The following is a 12,576-nucleotide window of genomic DNA, read 5'->3' on the forward strand; positions in this document are numbered from 1 at the left end:
AGGTGGTACCTTAAAATGGGTATATTTTCCCTACCAAAATACGTTTTTAATATGTTCTATTTTTTAATATACATATTTTAAGGGACTAAAAAGCGTATTTTGAGCCATGATGCGTGATGGTGTAAAACAAGCTTCGATAAAATTATCGAGGCTCGATAACGATAATGATTTGTCTATCGTCGTCGGGACGATAACGATAATCTATCGTTATCGCTACCGTTATTTCGATAATTCTATCACCAATCATTCCAAAATCGACTTAGCACAACGAGCACAACCAAATCATGTCAAATTTTCAATGCTTTCACTAAGATTGTCCACGCTCCGTACAAAAAAGTTTTTATTTGTATGGAAATTGTTCACGATAGGAAGACCGATTTGGACCGTTTTGGTCTTATTCGATCCGTCTTGGGGTCCCACAAGACCCTAGTAAATATTATCAAGTTTTGTAAAGTACTTCAAAAGTTATGCTAAAAAACGATTTTAACCCGTCATGCTATACATATTTAGAAAGGTATTTAAAAGCCCTTTCCAACGAGCCCAAAACATTGAAGATTGTACAACCCTATCAAAAGTAATAAGCACTTAAGTGTTATTTATACACTTTTTTGAGGCCGGATCTCAGATATTTTGTTGAAAACATTGTCCGGGTCTCCCATGCAACCTATCGTTGGGTGGGAAATCAAGAGACCTTTCCAACGAACCCAAAGGTAAGGCATCAACCACCTAAAGGTGAGTTAAGTAAGGTTTTTTTTAGAAAATACCAAAATTTTCACAAAATACCTTATTTTTTCGAAATTACTGAAGTGAACAGCATACAAAATTTCGCTTCGTTTGATACCCACATTGCAAATTTTGAAAATTTTAGTATTTTGAAGAAATCGGTATTTTATGAAAATTTTATTTAGTATTTTCCAAAAAAAAGCCCCGATAAAGTGATAACGCATACAAAATTTTGCTTCGTTTTATACACTGCCCCTGATCGCATAAATGTCCCATATGCATTTTCATCGATTTCGAGTTATTGATGCAGTTTGTTTCGAAATTGTGTGCTCTTTCGAAAAAGCCTATCACATCCAGTACTTTGTTCTAGATATCCGGAGGAACCCCAGTTTTTTCGCGAAAATTTAACACGTAGCCTTATGTATGGGACAAACTTCAAATGCGTTTTTCTCAGCTTGCTGTTTTTGCATATGGGACATTTATGTGAACATGGGCAAATTAACACATATTGCAAATTATGAAAAATTGAGTACTTTCGAAAAAATACGGTATTTTGTGAACAATTTTGAGTACCTTTTTATGCATTGAAACTTACTACATTTTCAAAAATTATATTCTTGGTGAAAGCAATGAAATTCAATACGATTTGGTTGAATTAAATCAATTTTAGAAAGATTTTAAAAACGAGTTATCGTCACACACAATCATCGAAATAACGATAACGATAGATTTAGAATAGCCCCAATTGGTTACTAAAGCCCTATGGTTACTAAAGCCCTATGTCAATTTTTATGTACAACCAGGGATGCCAGGTTGCCAGATAAATCTGGCATTGCCAGTTTTTTTCAGTGGCAATTTGTAAAATTTTAATTTTTATTTCTTCCAGACTTTGTTGAACTGACGTATGATGTTTATTTTGTGAAGCTATAATGCAAAAAAAGGGAAAATACACCATTTTGAACACTATTTCGCTCATTACTTTGAGAAAAGTGGCTTGCCAGGTTTTTGCCAGTTTTTTTGCCAGATTTTTGTCTGTTCAGACCTGGTAACCCTGTGTACAACGGTAAAAAACACGATTAAAAACCATTTCTGATCATTTTTTTTTTCGTTATAATGCAAAAAATTTTTTTGACAGCACAACATTTTTTCTATGGATCAACTATGGTCCCCTTGGAACGAGCTGTCAAGTAGGAGCTTTTCTGTCAAGAAGGACCACGAGGTTAATTTTCCAAAATTGATTTAAAAATCCATTTTAAACTCTTCGTGGTCGTACAAAGGAACATTGTACTCAGAAAAATAAGCTTTATCGCTGTAAACAATAATATCAGAAATCTAAGCTTCATTTTAGGACCCAATTGGTTGAGTTATGGCCGAGATCCAGCGAGTTGAAGGTATCGTTACGACTTTTTTAGGCTTGTGCATCCGTGTAAGTTTGACATGTGTTGGGTGTTTCAGTGTTAACAATTTTACAAAATTTAAGCAAAATGAAATTTGCAATCGAAAAATAATTTCCATTTTTTGCCTTACTAAAGAAAGGTATAGGTTTTACTTTATGGTTGGACATCGTTTCCATCTTCGTAAATATTACAATTCAGCATGAATTTTGATCGGGAAAAAATCGCTAAAAAATCACACTGCATCACTGCAACAACAATGTACCTGCTTTTAGAGATAAACTTTCGATTTTTACAGGTTTTTTTTTTAGTTTAAAAAATAATTCTTAAAATAATAGCAACCCTGAATTTTTTTTTTAAAAGCTGACAAAATTTCCTTTAATTTTTCTCTGGAATTTTGAAAATCGTGCAATTATTTTCTGGGATACAGCCTCACAAAGAATTCGAATCGATGAAAAGTAATTTCAAGAATAGAAGTTATGAAAACCATAAAAATAAATAAATTATTGGCAAGTTAAATAAAAATTAAATTAAAAACCGATCCTAATTTGTCTCGGCTCAGAGCACTATTTACTGCCTAACAATCACATCTGAAATCTCTGATACGAGTCACACAAATAAACACAATAATGCGACGACGCGAGCTCGGTTTTATTTTGGTCGTTCCCTTCGTAGTGCTACTTGTCGTTGCCGTGGTGCAGCAACCAATCGAAGCAACCTGTCCCGTGCTCGGTTGCCCGGCGGAACCGGTGGATTTGTTTGCATCAGCAGGCGCTGATTTGGTCCTAAGCTCAACGACAATGGCTGGAAAACTGTTGGCCTGCGATTTCGAGGTGTTTGGAATTGTGCAAGGTAGGGAAGTTGGATAAGTTTTTATTTTATCAAGCGTGTCGTAATGAACTATTTTTGCTATTTATTTTCAGGGGTATTTTTTAGGAAGGTGAGACATTTTAAGTAACTTTCAATCTAGGTTCTAACGGTAAATAACCATTTTCAGTACACCCAGAAGCAAGCCACCAGTTTGGGATTGAAGGGATGGTGCATGAACACCCGGGACGGAACAGTCAAGGGCCAAATGGAAGGAGAGGCGAAGCCGATCAATGAAATGTTGGTTTTGAAATTAACTTTAAATTTTTTATCTGTTACACTAAATTACAAATATTTTGTAGGAAATACTGGCTGCAAAATAAGGGAAGTCCCACTAGTCGCATCGACAAGGCTGTATTTGGCGAGCTCAAAGAGATTACCAAGTATTCGTACAATGATTTCGGAATCAAACGTTAAACGTGCTGTGTTGTTTGCCCCAAGGGATGTTTGAATATTGAATTTAGTTGTGTTCTGTGTGATTTACTTTATTTATATTTGAAAAAAAAAAATGCCTCTAATAAATACCAAATGAGTAGTCGAAAATAAATCTTCAAATTTAATATCATCAAAAGAACGACTGTGCTATGTTCTTTAAACGCCATCTACAAACAGGGTTCCAGATTTTTAATCCAATATTCACTGGCCGACAGCAAACGTCTCAATAATTCGGAATTGCCTTATAATGACGAATCTAAAAACGCAGAAACTTAATATTAAAAGGACGGATTTTGTTTTTTGCTTGAAATGATGTAAACCAAAGGGAAAAGCCCAACAATTATCATTAAATTTCCTGGCAGAGAAAAAAAAAACTAATAAACAAAAAATAAATAAATAAAAAATAACAAAATTCAAAATTCAATAATTCATAAATTAAAACATAGAAAAAAATTAAACTTCAAAATTCTAAATTCCAAATATTTAAAAACTCAAAAATTCAAGGAATCAAAAAATCTAAGAATCAGATTAAAAATTTAATATTGTTAAAATTTAGAAAATTAATCAAAATTTTTATTTTTAAGAATTTTAAGAAATTCAAGAATTTGAGAGTTTAAAAATTTGTGAATTAAAAACATTTTTTTTATTATTGAATCCCAGAATTTTGAAATTTTTAAATTAAATTAAATTCTTAAATTCTTAAATTCTTAAATTCTTAAATTCTTAAATTCTTAAATTCTTAAATTCGTAAATTCTTAAATTCTTAAATTCTTAAATTCTTAAATTATTAAATTCTTAAATTCTTAAATTCTTAAATTCTTAAGGGTGCACAGCAACCAAGGAAGTAGTTGTCTTCTTATTCCAAAATTGACAAACTTACGGAACCAATCCTGCAACAATATGATTGGATTAATAGGCAAATTTTGTTGTAAATCGCTAACAAGACAGTACTTTAGGGGATGAATAGAAAATTATATCGATAGTTCCCGTAATTTCGAAAATACTAAAATATTTGTAACAAAAATCTTGGTGCAAATACTCTGGTTGATGTGCACCGTTAAATTCTTAAATTCTTAAATTCTTAAATTCTTAAATTCTTAAATTGTTAAATTCTTAAATTCGTAAATTCTTAAATTCTTAAATTCGTAAATTCTTAAATTCTTAAATTCTTAAATTCTTAGGTTCTTAAATTCTTAAATTCTTAAATTCTTAAAAAATTGTCAATGTAATAAGGTTTTTTTAATTTTGAATTCCAGAATTAAAAAATTCTTGAGTTTTCACTTTTTTTTTAAATTTTAAAACTTTTTATTCTAAAGTTTTAGATTTCTTAAATTTTTGAAGTTGTGTTTTTTTATTCCAGCATTTTGAATTTTTAAATATTTTAATTTTTTTTATTCAAAGAATCTCGAGCCGCGCACCGACTAAATTAAAAAAAAGAAAAATATTAGCAAAACAAAAACTCTAAATTGAATTCTGAAATTCTTAAATACCTAAATTTATAAATTCTTAAATTCTTAGAAACTTAAATTCTTAAATTCTTAGATTCTTAAATTCTTAAATTCCTAAATTCCTAAATTCCTAAATTCTTAAATTCTTAAATAACTAAATTACTTAATTCATAAATTATAAAAATTCTTAAATTTTTAAATTAAAAAAAATCTTAAATTTTTAAATTCGCAGATTCTTAAATTCTTAATTTCTGACATTTAAAAAAAAGTCTAAAATTTTGCCATCATTTCAAATTTTAAAAATAAACAGAAATTTTTGGAATCATATTTAAGGTTAGAAACTCAAATTTAGAGAATTTTGTAATTATAAATTTTTAACGAAGACTTCGGGAAATATTGTTTTCAGATTCCTAGATTTTCGTATTTCTAATTTGAAATTTTTTTTCCAGGTTTTGAAATTATAATTTCTTAAAAGTTTTAACTGTAGCATTGTTAAATATTTGATTTTTTTATGCTCTGCATTTTTAACTTTTTGAAATTTAAATTTTTGAACCATTGTTTGTTTTTAATTTTGGATTTTTTAATATTTTTTTTTATTTGTATATTTTAAAATATTTGTTTTGTTTTGTTAATAGTAATATACATACTTTTGAACTCTTATTCAATTCTGAATTTTTAAATTTCCGTATTTCCAAATGTTTGAGTTTGTAAATAACTTTTTTTATATTTTTTTTTATTTTTCTGCAAGCAAATTTAATGACAACTATTTGGATTTTCCCTTTGGTCAATTAATTTCGAGTAAAAAAAAACGAAACCCGTCCTTTTAAATTCAAGATTCTACGTATCAGCCTTAAAAATGCTTTCAAAAACGCGAGTCGCGGAATCAATATGGCGGACCATCCCGTATCCCCTTAATGTCATCATCGTAATGAAACAGTCACTAAAAAGTTAAATTATTGCATTTCTTTTTATTAAAAATTTAATAATACACATTTAATCTTTGTGATTCTTCATGTAACCCTTTCTTAATGGATAGAACGGCTTGCTTTCTTTTTTCCTATAGTCTTGTGCGCAATTTTCACAACAAAAAAGAAAGAAATAATTAAAAACAAATTTTGGACTCGAATCTCCTCTAAAGCTTTTGACGCCTTCCCGAACAGAAACACCTTCCCTAACCACACTGACTGCACTGCACTGCACTGGGGGGGTACCTTATTAAATTTATCTTCTCCTCGAAAATGACTCACAGACAATCACAAGCAATCTTTCCACCTTCAGCGAAAAAAGGCACTCTCTTTTCTGTTCCCGATTGGTTTCCTCCTCCTCCTCCTCCAAGAGACTCGAAATAATTATGGCCGGTTCCTCTCTTAAAGCTAGGAATGTATTACGGGTCCACCGTTCCGCCCTCCCTTAGTCCACCCCCGCAAAGCCCTGACTGCCCTCGATCGCCTTGACCAGTTTGTCCTTGAGCTGGGAGTAGCTCTCGTACGGTGGCAGGTCCAACCGGTTGAAGCTGGGGGAAAAAAGAAGGTCCGGTTAGTTGAGAAGGGGAACGGTTCTTGAGTTGTTGAACTCACCAGGTGTGCGCCCGCGGATAATTCGCCGGCGTGCCCCACTTTTCGATGGTGAACATTTGCGGCCCGTTCGAGCCGTACAGCTCCTTGAAGCCGTTCATGGGGACGCGGCTGGTGCCGGTTACGAACTGGAGCAGCCGGGCGCGCATTTCGTTGTTGAACGAAAGGACCGCCCGCCAGAACCACTGCACGACCACGTGGTTCGCGTAAAAGTCGCCCTTGTACAGCGTGTTGCGCTTCCAGTCGTTGACGTCGATGCTCTGGATGCCGCACATCAGCAGTTCCAGCTCGTTCTCGTCGAAGATCTTGAGCAGATTGAGCGGAACGAGCGAGCCGAACCCTTCCAGGAAGGCCTGCATTTGGCTTTTGACCCGGGCGACGAACCGCCACTCGATCACGAGCCGGATGTACTCGTCCTTGTTTTCGTTCGTCACCTCGATGTTTGCGCCGTCCGGTTTGAGTTCGCGTTGACTGGTCGTTCCGAAGCTTTCCTCGTCGACGCTGAACGTCAACATCAGTTCGCTCGGGTCGTTCTCCTTGATGTAGAGCAGCGAGTTGTAGTACTCCGTGTCGACGGACTCCATGTCCCGGAGGTCGATCTGCTTCTGGAGCATCATCTTGTAGAACGGCCGGATGAAGAACGCGTCCAGCAGCTTGCCGTGGTAGACGGCCATGCCCGCTATCCTGCCGATGAACCTGCGGGACAGAAACATTAAAATTAGGAATGTGAGAAAAAAATTGGGCCAGAAAGAGTCAAAAAGTTTCGTGCGCCTTTGGCCTCATGTATGACTCTCAAAATATCGGAAAATTAACTATAAATTTGATTATTAAACATTGAATTCCTACAACCTCTTAGAGGAAAAAAAATATCAAATTTTAAAATCCACCCTAGCATTTGAAAATGTACTAGGGGAAGGTGGGGCAAGACGACCATATGGGGCAAGAGGAACAATCGCTAGTAAGGCCGGCATTTTTAAAATTTTGATTATTTCCAGTATGAAGAATTGTTGCTAGCAATGCAATTAGCTGATTCTACTACCACATAACAGCCAAAACGACGTAAACGCCACGGGGCATAATATTGAATGAAGTTTTTTTTTTCAAAACCTTTGTTTCCTTATAATATTTGGAAAGTACAAAATAAGGCTTAGGGTTCGTTTCAAGGCTCATTTTATCAAAATGCTATTTTTCCTAGATCAGTAGTGTCCCTACCAATGACTTGCACGTATTATAAAGTATGATTTATGTTTTGGTTATTTTTGTAGAGAGTTTTTGAAAAATCTTGTTTACGTGGGGCAAGTGTACCATATGAATTTTTAGTATGGAAAAAAATACGAATTGCTGCAGCAACATATTTTATTGTGAAAAAAATACATAAAAGTTCTTAAAAACTGATAATCAATTGTTTAAAAAATTGTCCATACACTATATAATAATATCATGAAAATTTACTGTTTATCATCTAAGTAATTTTTTTTTTCGTAAAAAAGGTCAAATTTTTAGTAAAATATTATTTTTTAATCTAAAAATGAAAGAAACGTTTCAAATACATCCTAATCTGATGTATCTAAGTGATAATAGTTCAATTGTTAGTAAATTAGCATGTTTTTTCATGAATTGTTCCTCTTGCCCCAACGAGTTGTTCGTATTGCCCCACTAGTTGAGTAGAACGTACGAAAAATCAAAAAAATTAAAATCAATTTTTTTACATTAAAAAACAGAATTTTTTTTTTTTTTTTTTTTTTTTTTTTTTTTTTTTTTTTTTTAGCAGGCCAAGGGTAGAATGATACCTTTTCGGTTGACACCCGGTGAGGAACATCCTGGAAGGAGCGGAACTACATCCGTAGTGCTGTTAGTTGATCTTGGTCAAAACAGCTGCTCTGGTTTCTTGCAAGTTACCCATTTTCTTACCTCCACGTTGGCTTGGTTTCGTCATTATGATGACAACACGTGACCTTGCTGGTGGCCTGTGGAAACGAACTCGTAAACCTTTGACCAGCGAGGGTCAGAGTCGAGACGGCGAAAAGAAAGGGATGCGCGATGTGGGAAGGGAAGATTGTAGACGGTATTGTTTTGATTCACAGCATGTTGAGTTAACTGTTGTGGATGTACCTGATACATCGCAATACGGGGTTTCTCTTCTTTCCACTTTCAGCTACTATCTATCTTCTATTTCTTTCTTATGTGTAACTGATTTTCTAATTCGGCTTCTGTTTACTATCCATCATATTATTTTGATTGCATGATCCTTTGTTTCTCTTATTTTCATATACTAATGCATCTTTTTGTTTGTTTTGTTTGTTTCCATTTTCATGTCGTGTCTGGGCCTACGGTTGGAGAACGATTGCACCACGACAACCACTTTGGAGTGATATTATCACACTGGACACAACAGCAACAACATTAGAAACCCTGATGTCACTCAGGTTCCCGCAAGTAGCTGTATCATTATTTTATAGTGTTTATATTTTACTAACATCTCTTTCTTTGCAGAGCATGGACTACATTATAAAGCGGCAATATGGGAAAGGGAAGTAATTTGTGATTGTAGAAGGTATTGTTTTGATTCACAGCATGTTGAACGAACTGTTGTGGATGTACCTAGAACATCGCAACTCGGAGTATCTCTTCTTCTTATCTCCAACTTCTTTAGTTCTCTTTTACTTATCTTTCAAGTCTCCTCTACTCTATTTGCCAGTTTCAACTGTTATGTGTTTTCCCTTACAAAAACTGAGCTCCTTAATATGCAAACGAGGTTAATTCTCGGGTTAATTTCTGTTCATAGAATATATCAATCTTTATTCATTGGCTTATTTATTTATTTATTAAAATATTATTTTAATCGGCTCCTAAAGTTGTCAATAATGCTATCTAAGCTTATATGATATTATTTATCTTTTATCACATAGCTATTTTCATAAATTATTGCCTATATTTTTAATCTACTTCATACAGCTTTTACTCTTCTTTCCTTCAACATACACTTATTCTTTCAGTATCGAACTTTATGTAGTATGCTTTCCTTTATTTTCTATTGTTTTAATCTACGCCCTTTTCTTCAAACAAGTAAGGTTTGAGTCCTTACTCAATATATTGAATTGTCAAAGTCACACACATAACATTATTGTACTTTTGGTAAACTTTTAAATAACATGCTTAGGTTCAAAACATTGTAACAAAACACCGCGACAGAAGAAATAGCAACAGATTAACACGACACAACATTAGGCAGGATTTCAGGAGAAAACAATACACTGTAAATAACAATAAGTTTTCGAATTCAAACTAAAATAAAACAGTTCTTGCTTTAATGAAAATTGTTAGGCACACTATAAATGGTTAGGCGCTTATACTTACATCAAACCCTACGTAATGTACCACCCCCGGCCGAGTTAAAATGCGTAACCGGAAAAGAAGGTGTGCATGCCTGGCACGAACACTCAAAGCGTGTTCTAGCGTGCTGCTCGTACTGACTCAGAGCAAGGGTGAGATGTAGGTGTAAGGGCAGTGCGTGTTCGTCGGGAACCTGGTGCATAAGATCGGTCAAGGCCCGTTCTTACACTGAAAATTGCGAATTGCGAATTGCGAATTAAAAAACAGATTTTTTTTTAAACTTGTTGTATCAAAGTCTCAGTCAAGACCTGGAATAAGATGATTCCAATAAATCCGACAGATTTTTTAACGTTTTTAATGGGTTATAACGAGCATTTCCTTAGCTTGTTACACTTGCCCCACTTTCCCCTAGAGGAGTGTTTTTGGTTTTTCTTGTGTTGTAAATGAGCGATAGAAAAAACTATCATTTGATGATTTCTGCACTAATAGACATAAAGCAGAGTTCGCTTCTTTTATCTCGTGATTGCCAGCATGCGCATTCTCTTTATATGGCTCCTTCCCTTTTCACTCGTTCACGAACACTCGCCGAAGATTCTTTTGTCTTATCGGAAAACCGCAATGAAAGAACGCGACAGGGGGATTGGGAATCGACCACGCATCACGCGCAGCTAAACTGCATTTGCAAATTTTGTTTTGTGGCGGCTTTTGTAGCTACGCTCTGTTGAGGGAAAATGATTGTTAATGCAGGAATGAGAGAGAGAAAAAGAGAATGTCACACAGGATAGAGACCGACAATTATTTTTGCTGAGAATTTTTGTGGAAGTTGGAAGATGAGATTTCAGTCATGATAATTGTAGTCTCTGAGATCTGAAAAGTTGAAAAAGGCCGAGAATTTGCCAAAATCTTTAATAAATCAGGAATCCAAGCATAAAAGTTAGAATTGTTTTTCTTCTAATGTTTGATTGTTTTTTTTTTAATATTTTGTACAATTTTTAATTTAATTCATCAATATAGTCATAGAATTTATACCGTGGACATAACTTCAATTTCGGCGTCGAGTTCATGGCGGTTTAGCTAATATTTAGCGTTATTAGAATTAATATTATGTATTTGATTTAAAAAAAAGTTTAAGGTGCCGTCAAAGGAATTGTCATTAGGTCAATGTGATTTTTACGGATTTTGCAACTTCTCAAGTTCTTCTCAATGAAACATAATTCTGTTCAAAGTGCTGTGTAGGGGACATGCTAGTAACATTTTACTACAAAAAATCACGTTCCTGAAACACATCCTGTCATTTTCGCAGCTTTCTAAACTTGAGATACGTTTTGGGCCAAAAATGGCTTTCAAAACACCAACCTTTTGATATATAGTTTTTAAATTGCACCAAAAGTAATTAATTTAATTGAAAGTAAGTTCATATTTTTTTTTACTCAGAAACTAGTTAAACTAGCTGAATTCATTTTTTGTGAAAAGATTCAAAATCCTCTTCCTCTCCTCTATTCAAAATTGTTAGATTTTCGTCTGTCAGATTTTTTAAACGGTGCCTGTCCAGTTTTTTTTTTAAATTTTAACCCATTAACCAATTTAACAATTTAGGCCTTTAAAATATGTTAAATGAGTTTGTCGCTTTAAAACATCGCATTCTTATTAAACTGGATTTAGCTTTGAAATAAAATTTAAAACAATAAAACCTGGGTGATGAATAGAGATTATGCGTAACGTGATTTTCGCATGGTAACTAACTACATAATAATTCTAGAGTAAATTGTCAAAACAACCTATGAGTCATAAGTTTCCTTTTTTTGGTAAGAATTGCCTTTTATTTGACGTTCTGAAAAAGTCGGTAATTCCAAAATGGGATTTGAGTGGCCACCCTGCTGAATTACTGTACAGCCCAGACTCGATTATCCGAAGGTTTGTATGGGACTTCGAAAAATCGAATAATTAAAAAAAAAGTTTTTTCGTATTTTTCGTATTTTCAAATTTGAGTTCTGCGACCCGATTTTAGTCAAAATTTAATATTCGATTGTCTTTTAAGATAAACGTTACTTACTTAATAATGGTTGGTGCCTTCCTCACATTTAGAGGGTAGTGCTATCCAAAATAGATACAAATGGGCGGACCATTCAGTGTTCAACTTCAACTTGATTCCTTATTCATACCATCAGATTGGGTAGTCAGATCTTCATAATTCAGGACATAGGGGCAGGGGGGGCAGAATGGTCCGCCTAAGTAAAATGCGCCAAAAACCATAGAAAAACATAAAAAATATGAATTCAGTGTAGTAGGCTTATGCTTTGGGATGTTCCCTTCAATGTTGTATACTTGGTTGATGAAAATTTTGAGCTTAGAACTATTTTTGAGCCACTTTAAAAAAAAAGTTTTTTCGACTACTTTTCCAGGGTGCGGGGCAGAATGGACCACCCTGTGGGGCAGAATGGGCCACCTTAGAAAACAAGCCATTTCGTCTAATACAACGTTGAAGGGAGATAAGAAATGACTTAAGGGACCTTTCTAACATAGTTTCCATGAAGTTAGACAACTTTTATAAAAATAGTCACTTAACAAAACAAACATTTTTGAAAATAGTGTTAAAATGTTGAAATAAGACACTATTTTTACAAATAAGCATCAAAACAAGTAAAAAATCAACTAATGTTGCATTAAACGTGATTTGTGAAGCTACAAGGAGTGAAATAATCCATTTAGCTCAAATTTCGTGACTTTTGATTGTTTTTATAAGGCAGGAAAAGGGTGGTCCATTCTGCCCCCAAGTGGAATTTAATTTAACACTTCCACCAC

The 12,576-nt window shown here is 34.0% G+C and overlaps 2 protein-coding genes across 5 annotated transcripts in view; one reads left to right on the forward strand and one right to left on the reverse strand.

Annotated features, from left to right (window-relative positions):
• Nucleotides 1-2,721: 2,721 nt before the first annotated feature.
• On the forward strand, nt 2,722-3,531 carry LOC120413666 (acylphosphatase-2). Its single transcript, XM_039574590.2, has 4 exons — nt 2,722-2,969; nt 3,041-3,057; nt 3,115-3,224; nt 3,287-3,531. The coding sequence occupies exons 1-4, from the start codon at nt 2,747-2,749 to the stop codon at nt 3,399-3,401; spliced, it is 465 nt and encodes a 154-aa protein (XP_039430524.2). The 5' UTR covers nt 2,722-2,746; the 3' UTR covers nt 3,402-3,531.
• A 2,284-nt stretch (nt 3,532-5,815) lies between these two features.
• Nucleotides 5,816-12,576, reverse strand: part of LOC120413652 (E3 ubiquitin-protein ligase Nedd-4) — a 49,588-nt gene continuing 42,827 nt past the window's right edge. For all 4 annotated transcript variants that reach the window (XM_039574570.2, XM_039574569.2, XM_039574572.2 and 1 more), the window contains 2 exons: nt 6,445-7,137; nt 5,816-6,380 (listed from right to left, as the gene is read on the reverse strand). In XM_039574570.2, coding sequence (XP_039430504.1) covers nt 6,278-6,380; nt 6,445-7,137 — 796 coding nt within the window. In that variant the 3' untranslated portion in view covers nt 5,816-6,277. The remainder of the gene's footprint in view (nt 6,381-6,444; nt 7,138-12,576) is intronic.

This window comes from Culex pipiens, chromosome 3 (assembly GCF_016801865.2).
Source record: "Culex pipiens pallens isolate TS chromosome 3, TS_CPP_V2, whole genome shotgun sequence".
Taxonomy (NCBI): domain Eukaryota; kingdom Metazoa; phylum Arthropoda; class Insecta; order Diptera; family Culicidae; genus Culex; species Culex pipiens.

Excerpts from the sequence above, each read along its gene's own strand:
- LOC120413666 (XM_039574590.2), top strand. The coding sequence starts at position 2,747 with ATGCGACGACGCGAGCTCGGTTTTATTTTGGTCGTTCCCTTCGTAGTG. Across the intron at positions 3,225-3,286 it reads GCGAAGCCGATCAATGAAAT|GAAATACTGGCTGCAAAATA; the intron begins GTTGGTTTTGAA and ends AATATTTTGTAG.